Source organism: Pan troglodytes, chromosome 1, assembly GCF_028858775.2.
Source record: "Pan troglodytes isolate AG18354 chromosome 1, NHGRI_mPanTro3-v2.0_pri, whole genome shotgun sequence".
In the NCBI taxonomy this organism is placed as follows: Eukaryota; Metazoa; Chordata; class Mammalia; order Primates; family Hominidae; genus Pan; species Pan troglodytes.
Genome location: NC_072398.2, coordinates 196,788,191 through 196,807,465, shown reverse-complemented (window position 1 = coordinate 196,807,465; position 19,275 = coordinate 196,788,191). Strand labels below are relative to the sequence as shown.

General features: G+C 46.9%; 1 protein-coding gene across 3 annotated transcripts in view; it reads left to right on the top strand.

The window, feature by feature from the left end:
- Window positions 1-19,275, top strand: part of C1H1orf94 (chromosome 1 C1orf94 homolog) — a 52,985-nt gene that overhangs the window by 8,681 nt on the left and 25,029 nt on the right. Inside the window, exons 1-2 of one of the 3 annotated variants that reach the window (XM_054680990.1) lie at window positions 2,644-2,945; window positions 3,649-3,851. The exons of 1 other annotated variant lie outside the window; for it this stretch is intronic. In XM_054680990.1, the coding sequence (XP_054536965.1) occupies window positions 3,787-3,851 (65 nt within the window). In that variant the 5' untranslated portion in view covers window positions 2,644-2,945; window positions 3,649-3,786. Of the gene's footprint in view, window positions 1-2,404; window positions 3,852-19,275 lie in introns of those variants that run through there. One more of the 3 variants, XM_016958748.3, reaches the window with a different exon arrangement.

Genomic DNA, 19,275 nt, shown 5'->3' with positions numbered 1-19,275 from the left:
TGTAATCAACAAGCAAACAACTGTATAACACATTTATCTGCCAGTTGTTGTTCGAGGGACTTTCCATGTGTTAAGCAATTGGTTAGTAATAGAACATCTGTAGTAATTCTACAAAGCAAGTATTCTTTATTATCATCCCATTTTACAGACTAGGAAATCAAATGTTGTGGGCTGAATTATATGCTGCAATCCTAAACCAAATACCTCAGATGTGACTGTATTTGGAGATGAGTCCTTTAAAGAGGTAGCTAAGATTAAAAAAAAGAAAAAAGCCATTAGGGTGTGTCCTAATCTAATATGACTGGTGTCCTTTAAAGGAGTGATTAGGACAGGGACACATATACAGGGAAGACCATGTGAGGACATAGGGAGAAGACAGCCAAGTGCAAGCCAGTGAGAGAGACCTCAGAGTGAAACTAACAATGCCAACATCTTGATCTTGGCCTTCTAACCTCTAGAATGGCAAGGAAATAAAATTCTGTTGTTTAAGCCACACAGTCTGTGGACTTCGTTATGGTAGCCCTACCAAACTAATACACCAAGGCACAGAGTAACTTGCCTAAGCTTACGTTGCCAGAAAACGTGAACTCAGAATCTGAACCCAGGTACTCTGGTTCCTGAAAATATGTATTTAATAATAGGAAATGTTCTCTGTGCTGTCCAATATGGTAGCCACTAGCCATATGTGGCTACTGAGCACATAATATGTGGCTAATGCAAATGAGGAGCTGAATTTTTCATTTAATTTATATAAAAATAAAGTTAAAATTAAAACAACCCCATGTGGCTAGTGGCTACCATATGGACATAGCTTTATACTATTTCTAAGTACATCACTTAAGATTTTTGCAGAATTTTCTAGAAATCTCGTCTGTGCACTCTAAAAACATGCTCTATCTTTGTTCCCTATCCCTGCTGTATTTGATTTTTTTTTTTTTTTTTTTTTTTTTTTTTGCAGTCCTTTCTGATTTAGCCCCCATTGCCTGGTCTCCTGCTGAGGGGGAGAGGGAACAGGAAGAGTGAGTGAGCTGGCTAACTTTCCAGAATCCTGGGGCCTGGGCAGTGCAGGGTCGTTGGCGTTCTGCTCTAAGCTTAGGTGTTAGCCAACCAAATGCCAAGCAGCACAAACACTGAGTGACATTTAAAACTATTAATATTTCATCAGAAATGATCACTTTTCCTTTAAATACACTATTTTAAAAGGTTTTCTACATTCTTAACTATAATTTTATTCAGTCTAGGCCCTCGGAATTTTCCCCAAAGGAACACATCTTCAGTTTTGTAATGAAAATCAAAGGAGAATGAAGCTCAGATTTCAAAATTTAGAGTAAACATTTCCAGGAACTCAGCCCCTCTGTAAAGAGCAAGGTTGCGTATTGGGCACCTACTGTATACCAGGCACTTTACATACAGTATACCATTAATTCATCCAACACATATTTTTTGAGTGCCTACTAGGTGCCAGAAACATGATCCTCATAATTTATTAACGCCATTTTACAGAAAAGGAATTCCTCTCATCCTTCTCAAATTTTTCTCCTCAAAGAAGTCGGCCTGGACCACCATGGAATATTGCCTCCCCTCTTCTCCCTAATGCCTCACTTTGTTATTAGGTTGGTACAAAAGTAATTGTGGTTTTTGCCGTTGCAAGTGATGGCAAAAACCGCAATTACTTTTGCACCAACCTAATAGTTATTTTCCATCAGAGTCCCATTGCATCTGTAATTATTGCTGCTTTACTCGCTTGGCTGGTTTGCATCGATCTCTCCTCGCTAGTATACAGGCTCCAGGAGAGCAGGGACCATGCCATTTTTGCCCACCCTTATGCTTCTTCAGTGCCCAGCAACTCATCGGGCACAGAGGAGGGGTTGCATCAGTACTGGGGGAATTATGAATGGGGATGGGAGAAGTTCAGAAAGTTCTTAAGGTCACACAGCTCGGAAATGAGTGTCAGGATTCAACCCAGCCCTGCATTTATAGACTGCCATCTTCCTCTATTTGTGTGCATTCTTCCTTCTTCCTTCTCCACCCTCTTGCTTTTCCTTTTCAGGGGAATTACTAGAGAAGCAACCCCCTGACTCTCGGAACCAGAAAGTCTCCCTCAGCAGAGGTACTGTGTCAGTGCCCAATTGAATGAAGCCGCTTCAGTGAGGGTAGGGGCCTGTTGATCAGCAAACAGCTCACTTAGCCCTTCTCCCTGCACCTCGGACCTCCTACTCCTGCTCCTACCCACCTACTGAAGCTGTCTCAGTGGTCAAGGGCTAGATCAGGCCTAGAGTGCTGGGGTCTGAGTCTCAGCTTCCCTTTTCTCAGTGGGCCTTGGACGCAATCCCTTATGACTTTGAGATTCGCTTTCCTCCCGTGTAGAACGATAATAAAAAGTGGTACTAATTTCACGAGCTTTAATAGGATTGAATGTGAGCCCAGCGCTTGGCACAGGGCAAGCGCCCCATAAAATGGCAGTTAGGATTAAAATCGAGGTTGCCGGGGGGCCCCCAGGCAGGAGCTGAGATTTGTGTGGAGCGGCGAAGTGGGGCGGCGGCGCGTTTGGCTTTGACTTCTGATCCCCCGAAGCGCTCTGGGGTCCTTTGGACCCCACCCCCACCCACCCCACCGGCGGGTCTTGGGCTCCGAACCCAGGGCGCCCCGCGCACCGAGCCGTTGCGTTTGAAACCCACAGAAAGAATTCCCCCGCTCGACGACGGCGAGGGTGTGGGAGCTACTGGCAGGCAAATTGGTGGGAGCCGCCCGGCCCAGCCTGCCTTGCCGAGTCAGAGCGCTCTTGAGCCGCTGGGCCCTTCCCGGTGCCCGCCTGGCAGCGCGGCGCGGCTGGGGCAGGGGTCTGCTGGGGGCCGGGGACTAAGGGCTGTGGGCCCATCCACACACGCCTCATCCCTTCTTTCCGGGGGCGGCAGAGCAGCAGCGGGAGACCGGGAGCAGGAGAGGTAGGGCGAGAGAAAAGCAGGACCTGGGCCGGGGGTAGGAGTCGGGCCGTTGACGCTCGCTCTGCGAGGGGCTCTCTGGGAACGCCCAGGCGAGCGTCTCCTGCGGGGCCCCGCCCCCCGAGTGCCTACAATGGTGCCAGGCCCGCACCCAGTCCTCCGCGTGGCTTAGCGGGACAGCATGGGCTGAGCCCAGGCGCCGAAAGTTGTCACGGCGGCGTCGCAAGGGGGCAGTGCCAGGGACTGTGGGGAGAGCCAGCCCTCCCCTTCCAGCTGTTCCCAGATGTCATTCTGCCCGCCCAGGCGCCTGGTTCCTGAGCTCCGCAGCATTCCACTGTTCCTAAGCTACTGGTTTTTGTTGACTTTTAAATATTTTCTTCTAAGGGACAGGGGGAGGGAGGCAAAAGTCAGGAAAGAGCAAATAAAAACAAATCAAAATAAGCCCTCCCCTCCCCAAAAGAAAGCTGTCCTCCACCCACCCCTCCCACACAAATAGAAGGCCTCTGAACCTAACCACCTTGCTGGAGCGAAAGCCAGACAGAACTGACCCACTTCTGCCAAGCCCCATCCTCATCTCCCTTTCTGGTGAATGAAGGGTGGTGGTGGTTGTGTTCTAGCCCTGGGTGGACAGAGGGGCTTCCAGAAAGAGAGGAGGAGGATGGCCAGCGGGAATGGGCTTCCTTCACCCTCGGCCCTGGTGGCCAAGGGCCCCTGCGCCCTGGGCCCATTCCCCAGATACATCTGGATCCACGAGGACACACCCCAAGACAGCCTAGACAAGACTTGCCATGAAATCTGGAAGAGAGTTCAAGGCCTGCCTGAGGTCTCACAGCCCTGGACCTCCATGGAGCAGCTCTCTGTCCCTGTGGTTGGAACTCTAAGAGGCAATGAGCTCAGCTTTCAAGAAGAGTAAGTACCCCCCTACTCCATTGGCAGCAAGGGAGGAGGGAGGAGATGAAGTCTGACCTTCTGGGGGAATGTTCTGGCCCACTGTTGAGGCAGGTGAAACCCTAAAGGCTGTATATTGCCCCCTCCATGGTCCTTTGTCCAAGCTTTATAGAAGAGCTGACCAAAGTTCTGAAGTTTCGTGGGTGAAGAGTCAGATTAGGGCTATATTCCAGGCTGCCTCTTCACCAGCCGGTTAAGCAGACATTTCTCATCCTAAACGCATGTGAATCTGAGGTCCTTGAAAAACCACCCTAGCTAAGGCTAAGGGTTATATGGCTTGTGGCTTTCCCCAGAAGCAACTAGAAGATCCTTCCCCTCTCCCACCTAAAGGCTAGGCATTCACATGGATGAGTCTGATGGTTTTAAATCACATCTGGAATTCCCTAATACAGGGAGCAGCTGTCCCATTCAGCCTCCACAGAAGCTGCTGCAAGAGCACACATCAAAATATTTACTGGGAAGGCACTGACATATTCAGAGGACATAATAGAAAATTAAAGTGCGGGAAGATGGCTGTAAATAGCCCGTTTCCGGGATGGGAAATCCTGTGTCTGGGAAACACAGAGCTAAGTGTTTCTCCATCAGGGCAAAGTTGGGCAGATATTGTTGAGGATGGATATTCGAAAGGAAAGGAAGGAGCAGAGAGGAAAAAGGGAAATTAGGAAAAGAAAGTAAATCTGCTGTGGTTATTAATACCGCCGTTGAGCACTTATTTCACGTTTTGCATCTTCAAAGTGAACTGTAAACTTAATTAATGTTCCCAGAGTCCCTATGAGGCAGGTATTAGTGTCCCCATTTTACAGATGGATTAAGTGTTAATAATTAAGAGCTAATTAAAGACTAACCGATAATTAAGTGTTGCCTGCTCCAACACATGCTACAGCTCAGTTCAGAGATGCTCTGGAGTTGGGGAGCCATTCAGGCATTTATCAGCTGCCTCAGGTTTCAGGGATGCCTAAGCAAGAGCTAAGAAGAAAAGCAAAGTGTAAATGACACCCAGCTCTGCACTACCTGCTGTCCCTCTGTGGGCTCATTTACTTACTGCAGATGAAGGTGGAAGGCACTTTGGCTAGTCCTGCCTCCCTGCCCTGTGCTCAGCATGACAAGACTCAAGACAGGAATGGCCCATCTACAGCTAAAATCCTGCTGTCAGGCCCTTCAGTGGCACTGAGCCCTTCTCCCCTGCTCATTGCCATCTGCTCTGGGACAGGGCCTTGGCAGGAAGGCCCATGGGGCTGTGCTCTGCTCTCAATGGCCAAGAAGCTGATTGTCCACTTTGTGGACCAAGGGTCAGTAGCAATTTCCAGTAGATGGCATCCTCTTTGCCAGGTCACACAGAGTTAATGGAGACAGACTCGACTTCCAGTCTGCACTTGGCTGAAAATTGAACTGGTGCACCTTTGGCCAGCTGCTTAACTCCATTTGGCCTTTACTTCCCCATTTGCAAATTGAGGGTGATATGCGCTGCCTTGTCTACCTCAGAGTTGATAATGAGGATCCAATGTGATGGGAGACAGGGAAATGAAAGATGCATTATACAAATCAGGCTGCTCTTAACATGTACTTCTTCAGGTTGGGATTTGTTGTTGTTGTTGTTGTTTTTGTTGTTGTTGTTGGCTTCAATCTGGGGTTCACACTATGCTCCATATACCTCAAGGTGCTTCACGGGTCACTGTGGAGTCAAGTGGGCTGGTTGCTGGGCCCCAAAATCCATTTCAGCCAGAGCTGTTTAGCTTTTATCAGTTTTACTTACTAGAGTTCTGAGTAGGGCTGAATTTGAAAAACATGTTTCTGCTATTGAGAAAAGAGATAGGAAACCAATGACTTAGATGAATAAATGATATCCTAATTGTCAACCAAATAGAACACAATGAGCTATTCTTAAAATAAAGGCGGTGTGCTGGTGGAGTCAGATAACTCTGGTTTCAGATTCCATTTCAGCCCCATGCCATTTGAAGAATTTGTTACTGTTTAATTTATCTAAACTTTGGTTTCCTCATCTGCCAAATGGAGATTAATACTATACATTTTGTAGGGTTGTTGGAATGATTAAATGGGATATTTAAACATTTATGGTAATAATTCAGATTTGTAAAAATTCCTTGCAATTCAGATGTGATCATTTCTTTAAGCTCTACAATTATTGCATGAGGTAGGTACTCTTTTAAACTTTCCATCTCTTTTTACTTTTTATTATGCAAATTTTCAAACACATAGAATAATAATATGGTGAATATCTATGTGTCTATCACTGAGTTTCAATAATTATCACATTGTGCCATTCTGGTTTCAATTGCTACCCCCACCCCTCCATTTATAAGTGAAATTACTTTTACAGATAACGTGGCTGAGGTTTGGAGGGGTTAATTTCTTTGCCCAAGCTCCTGCAGTTAGGAAGTAGTAGAGTTTCAGAAATGAAACCCAAGACCGCCTTGGCCCTGAGGCAATAATGTCGGCTGTCCTGTCTTAGAATCTGGGGCATCTTTGAATAGTCAAAATAGTTGGGAGTCCCATGTACTGAATGATCATACACAGAGTGAAAAGCCAGGGAGCTGTTCTTACTGTTTCTAGAATGCCTTCAGGTGCACAAGATATCTCTCAGCTGGTCTTTCTGCTGCTTAATTTGTAGACCTGGTTTTGGTGGTGTTTTCTTGTATTGTGGTAGATAGGTAAGTGCATTCTACAATTCTTTTTGGCCAGAATTTCTTTTTCTTGACTCTGCGCCTATTTATCATAGGAACCTAGACATTTCAAATTTGAAAGAGATTTTTGAGCCATCTTCCACTGCTTGAATCCCCTCCTTAGTGTCCCTGCCAAGTGGTGCACTTGTACCACTTGGTACAGTTTCTCAGATGGGGAGCTTACCACTTCCCTTTGCTGCCCCTTCCCTTGCTATGAACCCCCTCAAAAGACCTTTTGCTTTCTATCACTGAAATATGTCTCTATCAAACTAATTCCCATTGATCTGGATTCTGCCCTTAGTACTCCAAGCCAAATCTATGTCTTTTTTCTTTCGATACCCCTTTGGATAGTGAAAGACAGCAAGACAGCAACAATTCCTCCCAGAATGTTTTTGTCTCTATAAGCTAACCACCTCTGGTTTTCTAAGTTTCTCCCCATGTGCCAATTTGGTTAGTTTCCTGTCCACACTGTTGGTCCTTGTGGCAGTGTAACTTTGAAAGCCAAGTACAATAATCCAGGGGTGATCCAATCCATGCAAATTTGATCCTCCCTGTCTGCATTCTGTTTCCTGTTAATGACAACCAATACTACACTCACTTTTTTCCCCAAGTCGACTTTCACTCTGTGGACACATTTTCAATTTCTTAATTCATTCACTCAATTATTCATTCAACAAATATTTATTAAACATCTACTATATGCTAGAACTGTGTGAGAAACTAGGGGGATGGAGCTGTGAACTCCATTAATCCCTGCCTTCCTAGAGCTCACATTCTAGTATAGGAGAAAAAAGAAGCAAGTAAATACAAAAACTATGATATCTTCAGAATGTGAAAAGAATGGTATTCCCAGTGGAGGAGACCCATAAGAAACACACAAAAATAAACAAGATAATTTCGGTGACAAGTGTGATAATGGAAATAGAGCAGAGGGAAGTGATAGGAAGAGCTCCTTTAATCTGGGTGTCAAGGAAGGCTTCTCTGAGGAGATGTGATTATCTGGGCTGAGACCTGGGTTCTAAGAAGGAGCCAGTCAGGGGAAGTTCTGGAAAGAACATTTGGGCAAAATGGAGAGCAAGGGCCAGGCACGGTGGCTAAGGCCTGCAATCCCAACACTTTGGGAGGCTGAGGCGGGCAGAACGCTTGAGCCCAGGAGTTCAAGACCAGCCTGGGCAACATGGCAAGACCTCATCTCTACAAAAAATACAAAAATTAGCTGGGCATGGTGGCACACACCTGTAGTTCTAGCTACTCGGGAGGGTGAAGCGGAAGGAACACTTGAGCTCAGGAAAGTCGGGGCTGCAATGAGCCAAGATTGCACTACTGCACTCCAGCCTGGGTGAGAGTGAGACCCTGTCTCAAAACAAAAACAAAAGGAAGAGCAAATGCAAAGACTGTGAGGCGGGAGTGAGCTTTGAGAGGGACAGCGAGACGGGAGAGTCAGGAGGGATGGGGACACGGCCATGGTATAAGTATAACAGAGACAGGCAGGCAAGGCCTCAGGAGGCCTGGAGGATCACTGCGGGGAGTTCAGATTTTATTCCACAGGTTATGGAACACTTTTGCAGGTTTTTAGGAAGGGGTGTAACATGAACAGATTCACTAATGTTTGAATCTCTGTCCAGCTTCTGTGTGGAGACGGTTCGTAAGTGTGTGGGAGAGGAAGTGGGAGGCCTCTGGGAAGATACTGTCAGAGTCCAGGGGAGGCCTAATGGTGGCAGTGGCTGGGTAGGAGTGACTGCAGTAGGGATGGAAAAAGTGGAGGATTCAATTGTGTGTTTTAAGATGAGCCAATGGACCTACTGATGATTTGGGTACACAAACAGACACATTGAGGCTCATGCTCTGCTTCACGCACGAGTTCACTTGACAAACAAGGACGGGGGCATGCATCACTATCAATGTGACTGGGGTGTTGAGACTGAACACTGGCAAACTCAAGGTGGGGAGTGTAGGGCCTCAGAGCAAAGGATTCCAACCTGTGGCCCATGGGGTCTCTGAAGTAATTCCCCAAATGCTGAGAGCTGTGAGGATGTCTTTCAGGCAAAAGGGTGTAGAGAAGCTTTCCTCAGATTTTCAAAGAGGTGTTGACCCCTCCAAGAGGAGAAAACACTAGCCAAGAGCATTAGACTCCAAAGATCTCCAGAGCTGGTTTCTAGTCTAAGACATCAGCCTGAGTTCCATGTCTGAGTCTTGTCTTTATCACTCCCATCACCAAGTTTCAAGCTTTTAAAATAATAATGATAATAAAAGAGGCTATGTATTCCAAGCTTGAGCCCCTGGTTGGACAGTGTGCCATTTACAAAGGTGGGGAAGAAATGGGGAGCAATGGGTTTTGGGGGAGAAATCAATAGTTCTGTCTAGTGCTGATTTAACTCCAAAATCTGGTTCAGTTATCTTTTAATTAGTCTTAAGTTTGGGCTTAGAGAATTGTGGCAAGCCACTTATTCAAGGATTACTTATTCATTCATTCCCCTAATCTCTAAAACTTCAAAGCCTCAGAATGAGGTCTTTGGATTTGCTGTTGACTCCGTTGCCCTAACTACAGAATGACATTTGTTCATTTCTTCATTCATGAATTCATTCAACAAACACAATTGCCTTCTCTGTACCAGGCCGTATCATGGGTCCCAGGGACACAGAGATAAGCAGAACAGAAGCCTTTCCTCAAAGAGCTCCCAGTCTAGTGGGTGGCATGAACACAGATACATCTGACAACAATGACATTCAACAAATATTGCCAGGTGCGGTGGCTTATGCCTGTAATCCCAGCACTTTGGGAGGCCGAGGTGGGTGGATCACTTGAGGTCAGGAGTTTTGAGATCAGCCTGGCTAACATGGTAAAACCCCGTCTCTACTAAAAATACAAAAATCAGCTGGGCGTGGTGGCAGGTGCCTATAATCCCAGCTACTCAGGAGGCTGAGGCAGAAGAATTGATTGAACCCAGGAGGCAGAGGTTGCAGTGAGCCGAGATTGTGCCATTGCACTCCAGTCTGGGTAACAAGAGCAAAACTCCGTCTCAAAAAAAAAAAAAAAAAAATTAGTATGCACTTGTTACTGAAATGTCTGAAAAAAATACAATGGTGGAAAAGCTGGGGACAGTCTCTGACCTCCTTTATGAACTTTCAACATCTTGCAAAAGGCAGATCGCAACACACTATAGTAAGTGTTCTGGTGATGAAGTGCCAGTGCCATGGAAGCGCACTGAGGGGACACATGACTGAACATGGTACTTGACTACTGGACTGGGCTTGGTACTTAGGGAAGTCTTCCTCTGAGGGAAGCAATCTGAAGCAGCAACAGATGAGACCCCTGTACTGTGTGATGAAAGATGTGGGTGTAGTCCGCAGGTAGCAGGGATGTCATGACTAATAACTGCAAAGGTTTCCATAGTTGTGTCCCCCAGCTAGGTCTTGAGAAGACAGAAAGAACACCCTATGGAAAGAGCCCAGCAGCAGGCGCAGGGAAAGATGAGAAGTTACATGGGAGTGAAGTGTAGCATGTGTTAGTGACCGGAAGAAGGTGGCTCGAGCTTGCTGGGTGTGGTTGGCTTCCCTGGATGCTTCCAGGCCCTCTGTCAGCACCCAAGACTTTCCCATTTACCTGTCATAACAAACTTGGTCTGCAGAGTGGAAAGGTTTTGGTGAGCATTATTCCAAGCCAGACTCAGGTAGGGAGATAAATCTACTGAAATAAAAGAAATCTGTTTAAGCATTTTTTGAAAAACAGAAGTGGTTTATTGATTGGCAGCTTTCTGAGGCTATTTGTTGCAAGAAGGAAGAAGGCTTTTTTGCACTTATTTTGGTAAACTTTCACTGTTGGCTTCCATTGGCCAGTTCTCCACACTGGTGAGCAAGTGATATTTGGGAATCCACTCGGCTTCCTTGCTTGAATGGCTCTCCCAACAAACATCTCTTTGTGCTACTGTTATTTAAACAATTAGGTGAACCCGACTTCTCTGGAAAAGATGCTTGGAATACATAGCCTTTTTTGTTTTTTTTGTTTTTTTTTTTTAGCATTATTCTCTAAAAAGTTTGAAACCTGGTGATGGGAGTGATAAAGACAAGACTCAGATACGGAAACTCAGGCTGATGTCTCAGACTAGAAGCCAGCTCTGAAGATCTTTGGAGTCTAATCTCAACTAGTGTTTTCTCCTCTTGGAGGGGTCAATACCTCTTTGAAAATCTGAAAAAAAGCTTCTGTGCAGCCTTTTGTCTGAAACACATCCTCACATCTCTCAGTATTTGGGAATGATTTCAGAGACCCCGTGGGCCACAAGTTGGAACCCTTTGCTCTGAGACCCAACCCTTAAGCCAGTGTCTCCCTCTCTCTTTATTTTACTTTATTTTTAAATTTATTTTTATTTTTTAGATGGAATCTCGCTCTGTCACCCAGGCTGGAGTGCAGTGGCGCAATCTTGGCTCACTGCAACCTCCACCTCCCGGGTTCAAGCAATTCTCCTGCCTCAGCCTCCCAAGTAGCTGAGATTACAGGCATGCACCTCCATGCCTGGCTAATTTTTGTATTTTTAGTAGAGACAGGGTTTCACCATATTAGTCAGTCTGGTCTCGGACTCCTGATCTCAGGTGATCCACCTGGCTTGGCCTCTCAAAGTGCTGGGATTATAGGCGTGAGCCCTTGCACCCAGCCTTTCCCTCTCTTGAGCTTCCCAGTGCTGGGTCTCAGCACCCCAGTCCCATTGACACTGATGCACCCTCGTTCTTGTTTGTCAAGTGAGCTAGTGCTGGCAGACACTGGCTCTTCCCTCCTCCAGCCTGCCACACGTCCTGGCAGTCCCCCTTCATGATGGCCTTTGGTGCCTTGCCTCCCTGCTCGTCTCTCCTCTGCCACCCTCACCACATCTCTTCTCACTGCATTGGGTGCCTTTCCCTCCAGGATGCCCTCCACCCTTCACCAATTTCATCTTCTGAAGCAGGTCAACAGCACTGCTCAGACATCTCTCATGGCTCCCCTTGTCCTCTGGCCCCTTGGGCCTGGTTTTCAGGGGTCTCTGTAGTGGCCCTGCCTCCATCTCTAGATGCACGTCTTGCTGGTCTCCTGCACATGCTCTATAAACCAACAAGAGCTACCAGCAGGTGCATGTCACCTTGCCTTTGCTCATGTTATTCCACTACCAGGAATGCCCTTCTCCCATATCTCTGTCTATCTAAATCTTATCCATCCTTAAGGACCTAGAATAAGTGTGTTGTCCTCTGAATTCTTTGTTGCTCACATCATTCAACATTTTTCTTTCTCTTTTTCCCACATTCCTCTTTTTAATTGAAATAAACAACTATGTTCCACCTCTTTCCTAAGTGTTTTAAGGTGGCCCAGATAACAAAAAATAAGGAGACAGGTGGATTAGAGTTCCAGCACACTTTCTAGCTGTAAGCAAGTTCCCCAAACTTTCTGTGCCCTATTTTCCTCATCTGAAAAAATAGGAAAAGTCACAGCGACTATTTCAAGGGATTACTATGGAAGCAAATGAAATGATATATGTAGAGCTCACACAGCACTGGGAATAAGAGAAGGACTCGATGTTCATCATCATCATCACGATTCCACCATCATCATTGTCATTATCATGGATAAAATAACAGGACATGATTGATATGGGACAAGGAGATTTATATGCCAGGAAACTTAGGCTGAAGGGAAACTGCTTAACTGATAACAGCATCTGGTTTGAGATTCTTGGCAGCCAGGGCATGAAGGGAGATCATAGCATTCGGTTTTCATAACTCATATTGTCTTCTAAGAGAAAGCAGAAGGGGTCATGATAAGAGACAAACGCTTCCCCAGCTCTGAGAGCTACATGGGACAGATCTTTTGAGGACGATAGAATGGAAGAATCTGTTTAAAATCAGCTCTCTTCTTGACCATTGGCCAGAGGGAAGGACACAGCCCCTTAATCGGGGCTATCAGCCCAGTTCCAGTGTGGGATTCTGATGAGGTGGTGGGCACCTGGCACATATCGTGTGCTGCCTTGTGGCAACAATTCCTCTTCCGCTACTGCACTATGGGCTTCTTAAGGGCAAGGTCTGTGTCTTACTCATCTTTGTCTCCCCAGTGCCCAGCTGAGTTCCTGGCACTTGGTGGCTATGCAGTGGGTATGAATAAATAAGGAAGTGAATGGTGAATGAGCCATAAAACTGCCACCACCCAGAGGTAGCCAGGATCGATGCAAGGGGTCACGGTCATCAGAGGAAGCACAGACTATCAATAGCTCAAGACATTGCAGGTTTTTTCCTCCTTCTGTCTTAGGCTGCAGAAAACAGAACTAACATTTTCTTGAGTACTTTATAGGTGCCAGGCTCTATATTTTCATTTTCTGCTTTATTTCACTGTCTTAGCAACCCTTCCCAGTAAAAGGTCAATATTACTCCCATTTTATAGATGAGAAAGGTGAGGCTCAGAGAGGTTAAGCAACTTGCCCAAGGTCATCCAGCTCAGAGGAAGCAGAGCACGGATAAGAGTTTGATGTGGCTTCAAGGCTTGAGTTCTACCCGGAACCATGGGCCCTTCCGAATAGCCCTTCCACGTCTGCTTAGCACCAGGAGCCATGAGTGGTGAAGAAAGATGAATCATGATTAACGTCCCACTTCCCGTGTCCCCCTTTGTAATTTAATTTTATGGTTTCGGGAGCTGTGTCGCAGGTTGTGGGAGCCTGCAGAGATGGGCCACCAGTGGTTTGGTTTAATCCCCTTTTTAATATCTTTGTTGCAACGTTATTTCCAATTCAGCTCCCAAGTCACATTAAAAAAAAACAACACCTCTTCCTTAGGGTAAGCCTTCCCTTATTAAACAGATTCAAATGAAAAGTTTTAAAGATAATTTGAACAATAAGAATCACTCTGTAGCTCCCAGCTGAAGACTCTTTATTGCTGTATTTATTCCCTGGTATTTCCTGTCTCATTCCCCAGCTCACTGAATCCACCCACCCCCCCACCCCCCACCACCCAACACTTCTAGTTCTTGCCCAACTCACCTGTTCCCTGGAGGGAGAATCAGGTGGAGGACATTGTGGGGAGCAGGGTATCTCACTTCCACCTGACAATATGCCGTCTAAGGCTGTCTCACCTGCCCTAATGAGCAGGAAATTATTGCAAAGCATCTAGAGGGACATTCTCACCTGGCTGGGTGTCTGCAAGTGCACCATTGCATCAAAACCAGGGTGAAGAAATGGGATGCGAGATTCTGGGGAAAACGGGGATGCCACAAGTGGAGAAAGAATAGCTGCTCAAAATGCAGACACCTGGGCCCCGTTCTAGATCAGCTGAATTGCTATTTCTCCAAGGGTGCTCAGGAATCTGTATTTGAAACCAGCACTACAGGTGACTCATGCATGTGTGTGAAAGGTTCTCTGATACTTTGGAAGGGGGTCAAAGATGACAAAACCTTAGGCTTAAAAGATAACTGTCTGGCACATCTTTGAGAAGGAGGTGTTTCAAAGAAAAGTGTGGAAGGAAGGAAGGAGACTGACCTTTATTGAGTTCTAAGTGTATGCCAGGGACAATTAAAAAAATTTGAATCTACTATGTGTGAAGACCTTTGGTAAGAAATTAGATGAACATAAAGTCCAGGCTTGGCATTCAGGGAGCTGAGAGATTTCACGGTGTTGCCTTCTTTAAGTCTGAGTATCACCATCCCCACTTTGCAGATGAAGAGACCGAGGTCTCCGTGATTCCCCTAATTGTATAGCTTTAGTAAACCAGGCTCATGGCTGTGAATCTGGGCCAGCGGGACTCCAAAGCCTGCAGCCAGGCTTGGCTCTCCCACACCAGGCTGTCTCAGTCAGAGCTGCTAACATTTGCATAGCGCTCGTTACAATTTACCGAGTGCTTTCACATTCATCATCTCACTTAATCCTCACTGCGGCCCGGAGGGTGGAGGAGGGCTGGGGGTGGGGAGGCCAAAGCTTTCTCCAGCCCTAAGCTCAGTCCCCTGCCTCCTATCAGGAAAGTCCCAGGAGACAGAGCTTAAGGGTTTTCCAGGTACCTTTGGGACACGGGTTCACAAGCCCTGGTACCGCAACTGAATGAATCTGCAATTTCTTTCAATTGTCCCTTATCCCTAAGCTGAAGGAAGTCAGCCTAGGCCCCCCAGATAGTGAGAGAGGTAGAATCCACCTTCCTTCCCTGTTTTCTTTCCTTCCTGCTGGTTTTCCAAGCAGGAAGGCTACGGTGGTTTGTGTGTTTGTGTGTGTATGTGCATGGGTGTGGTGTGTATGTGTACATGGGTGTGTGCATAGGTGTGCATGTGTATGCATGGATGTGTGTTCATGTGTGCAGGATGTGTGTGTATGGATGTGTGTGCATGGCTGTTTGTGTGTACATGTGTACGTATGTGTGTGCACATGGGTGTTTGTACATGGCTGTGGTATATTTGTGTGCATGGCTGTGGTATGTGGGCATGGCTGTGGTACGTGTGTGCATGTGTGAATGTGTGTATGTGTGCATAGTGTGTGTGCATGACTGTGGTGTATGGTGCATGGGTGTATATGTGCCCGAGTGTGTGTGTGTGTGTGTGGCTGTGGGGGGGCTATGGTGTGTATGTGGGGAGAAGGTACCTGGGCAATTCAGTGAATCTTGGATCTGGAGGAGAAGGAAGATGGAGGAAGACACAGGCAGCTTGGCAGAGGTGGCCACCTCCCTTGCTTCCACACTGGGCAGGGGCCACACTGGGTGCTGTGACATGCACCAGAGAAATAGGTATCTGTCAGAGAACATGGGTCTCTGATCCCTATGCAGACAGGTAGACTCAGAAGTGCCTACCGGCCTTGGCCTGAGCCAGGGTGGGGCTCCACTGGGGAAGATGCTAGGTTGGACGCCAGAGCCACTGCTTACATGATAAGGGGCCTCTCCTAGCCTGGGGCCTTTGGTGACCTCCCTTTCCACTCACTGCCACAGCTCCTGCAAGTCCCCATGCTGGACAGCTGCCTGTCCACTGGGTTCTGCCTTCTGCTGCCTCATCCTCCTGGCTCTTGGCTGGCTCCTGGCCTCTGGCCCTGCCTGAAACTGAGGCTCAGAGAAGGGAAGTGAATTGTAGAAGGTCACCCGTCAGAAAGGACAGAGCTGGGTTTTGAATCCAGGTCTCCTGACTGCAAAGCCCTTGCTCTTTCTCCTTCTTCCACTCTTAGGGGAAGTGGAGGACAGGGAGGGGGTAAGAGGGGAGATTTGGAAGTCACTTGGGCCTGGGGCCCAATTCCACCCCAACACTTATTCTCTAGGGTCAATTTGAGTACATCTTTTAACCTTCCTGAGCCTCAATTTCCTCTTTCTCACTTGGAAAGGAAGATGCTCTGTATCCCTCATGGTTGTGGTGGGGACAAGTGCCACCTGTAAAACCCAGCACCTAGCAAACTCCTCAAAAATACTGGTTCAGGCCCCAGTCCCCTCCTGTCACTCCTCTAGATTATCCTGGGAGAAATAACCCTCACCCATGGAAACCAGAGTCTGATACCTCCCTGCCTAAATCTCTCCAGTGGTTTCCCTGTGCCTTTAGAACAAAATTCCTTAGCATCACCTCCAAGGCCTGGCAGATTCTGACTCCTACTTTACCTCTAACTTCTCCCCTCCACCTCCATTCATGTGCCCCATCCACTTGAACATTATTCCCAATGATGCACCAAGCTCTTTCCCTCCTCATGGTCTTTGCACATGCTGTTCCCTGTGTCTGACAAGGTCTTCCTTGCATTCATTACCTGGCTAAGTCCTTATTCTCCTTTAGGCCCCAGCTTAAAAGACAAATGTGCAAAGAAGCCTCTTCTGCTCTCCTAACTTAGGTATCCATCACTAGTATTCTCACACACAGCATTTCACTGTTGGTTTTTTAGAGCAACATAGCTAGTGGTTAAGAGAGAGGCATTGGAACAAGATTGCCTCAGATCACTGGCTTTGTCCCTTAGTAAGTCTGTGACCACAGGAAAATTACTTCTCTGTCCCTTGGCTTCTTCATTTTGAAAATTGGGGTGACTGTACCTATCTGTGACAGGAAGCTTTTGATATATAACAAACCACCCCAAAGCTTAGTGGCTGAAAACTGTGACTCATTTAGCTCTCATTTCTACAGTTTGGCAATTTGGGTTGGGTTCAGCTGGGGGGTTCTTCCGCTGTGGGCTGGGCTTGGCTGAACTTGGCTCATGCTCACCCAAGCATCTGCACTTAGCTAGGTCTGGATTGGCTGACACAACTTGGAGTTTTCCTCTGTGTGACATGTTACCCTGGGCTTGTTCACATGGAGGTTGCAAGTCCCAAGAGAAATAGGAAACTAAGCCCTAATTCCCAAACACTTTTCAAGTCTCCACGTCTTACAAATTAGGATGAGAGGGAAGTACCAAAGAGTATGGATACAGGAGGTTGTGATAAAATGGGGGCCATTACTATAATTAGTCTAACACACTACCCCACTGGGGCTGTTGGGGGGATTAAAATGAGAGTTTTGCTTGTAAAGTGCTTAGCACAGTGCCTGGCTTGTTAATTAGCACTAAATAAATAATGAACCCTTCTTATTATTTTGTGAAAAGGACCTGAGGCTTTGACATATTAGGTAGCTTCCTTTAGGACAGCCCTCCCCCTGACATCCCCCACCCCCATTAAACGGTGGGGATTTGAATCTAGTTTCCACCTCCCTCCAGGGACTGACCTCTTAACTAGTATGCTGTGCTGCTCTACCCACATAGACACATAATGGCAGAAACTCACCCAAAGCCATGAGGTCAGTCTGCAGATGGACCACAATTCAAGCCCAGGTCTGTGCCTGACCCCAGAGCCCTCCACTTCACTCTAATCCGCCAGGTTGCCTTGGGTACTGTGTTTGTCATTGGTCTAAAATTTCATAGCTGGAAGAAAATATTTGTTTTGGTATCCTCCTCCAGCACTAACAATTTTCTGCTTGCATTTTTCTGTTGTTTGGCTCAGATGAATAGCAGTTTTCATCTTTGCTCTGTGTTATCATGTACACAGAACTGCTGTTGGGGAGCTAACAGCATGCTTGCTTAGTCATTATTCTGAGAAGGGGTGCCAACCAGTCAATAGCCTTTATTTTTGTATGACTCTGTATACCACAAATGCAGAAATAATGCACAGCATCCGAGTATGGCGCTACTATTGGACAACTATCATTTCTGGAGATGGGCAAAGCAGAGGTGGCACCGCGTGGAGCTGGAGCCACAGAACTGATTCTGACTTGCTTTTGTCAGGAGCCCAGGAGCTGGGTTAACCTCCCTGAATGATTCGCTGTGATAGAGTCTGTGATAGATTAGGTGGTTTTTCCCAACCCCAAAGAGAAAGCGAATAGCACGGGAGAGATGCCAGGACTGGCAAAACTTGGGGGAAAAAGGTAGATTACAGGAAATGGGGGTGAGCAGGCCTAACTGTGAACCCAGCAAAGTGGTGGGGTGCCCACAAAATCTTTCTGTGAGCCCCAAGGTGATTACTCAAGGTCAATGCGGGTTCTGTGTGGGGTCTGCCATGGGACCGCCTTGCAGAATTTGGGAGGTCTTAGGACTGGGTCAAGCAGGATGGTTAGTGCCATCTGATCGGCTCACAGGGATGCCAGGCCAGAGATGGGATGTGAGATGAAAGGCCAGAAAATGGAACCAAAGCCAGACAGGTTGCAACCAGCTCTTAGAGGTCTTGGCATGGGTAAAGGCAAGTGAACTTGTTCAGTCCTTTATTCAACACATCCCGACTGAGCTGGAGTTATGTGCCAAACACTGTTCTAGGTTTGGAGGCCTCTGTGGTGAACAAGATAAAGTCCCTGCCCTTGTGGAGTAAGGACACAAAAAGGATACTATTAAATTAGGTGATGGTACAAACGCTGTGAAGAAAATAAACAGATTGACAGAGGAAGGTGGGGGAGGGACACTTTTAAAAATAGGCAGGAAAGGCTACTTTGAGACTGTGACACTGGAACCGAGGCCTGAATGATGAGGAGGAGCCAGTCAAGGGACACTAGGGGGTTGCAGGGAGAAGCATTCCATAGGAAGTGCAAAGGCCCTCGGGCTGGAATGAACTTAGCATTTCAAGGGGTAGATAAAAGCCCAACATGACTGGAAGAGGGAGGAGATGGGGCCAATTTGTGCAGGGCATCATAAAGGAGTTTGGATTTTATCCTGTGTCTAGTGAGAATCCACAGGAGGATTTTCAGCAGGGGAATGGTTTGATCTGAGTTCTGAGAATGTCCTAGCTCTGCAGGCACGTAGTTTTCTAGAATAAATAAGAACAAGCAGATCTTGTTTTCTTGAAGTGGAGGGGCGTGGTGGAAGGAGACCCTGAATCAGGGACTTTTAACTATATGGCGAATCTCCATGGCAGCGAAGTGTTTGATAAAGGCTCTTGGGAGGGAATGGAGATGGGATGACAGTGATGGGGTTGATTTATTCCCCCAAAATGTTGATCCAGGATTACTGTCAGGCTGGGAGGAGAGTCTCCGGTAGTGTCCCTGAGGCTCTGCCCCAGACTCTCTCCTGTTCAACATTTCTATTTGTAAATTGGCGGAAGACTCAGAAGATGTGCTCATCAGACATGCAGCTGACATGGAGCTGTCAGGGACAGCTAATGCCACGGATGACAGGCTCAAGATTCACTGTGATGATCCTCCACAGGCTGGAGTGATGGGACGAAACCAGCAATATTCCTGATTGCATTCAGATTGGGGAACAATGCCTGGCCAGGGATCAGGGAGACCTTGCTGGATAACA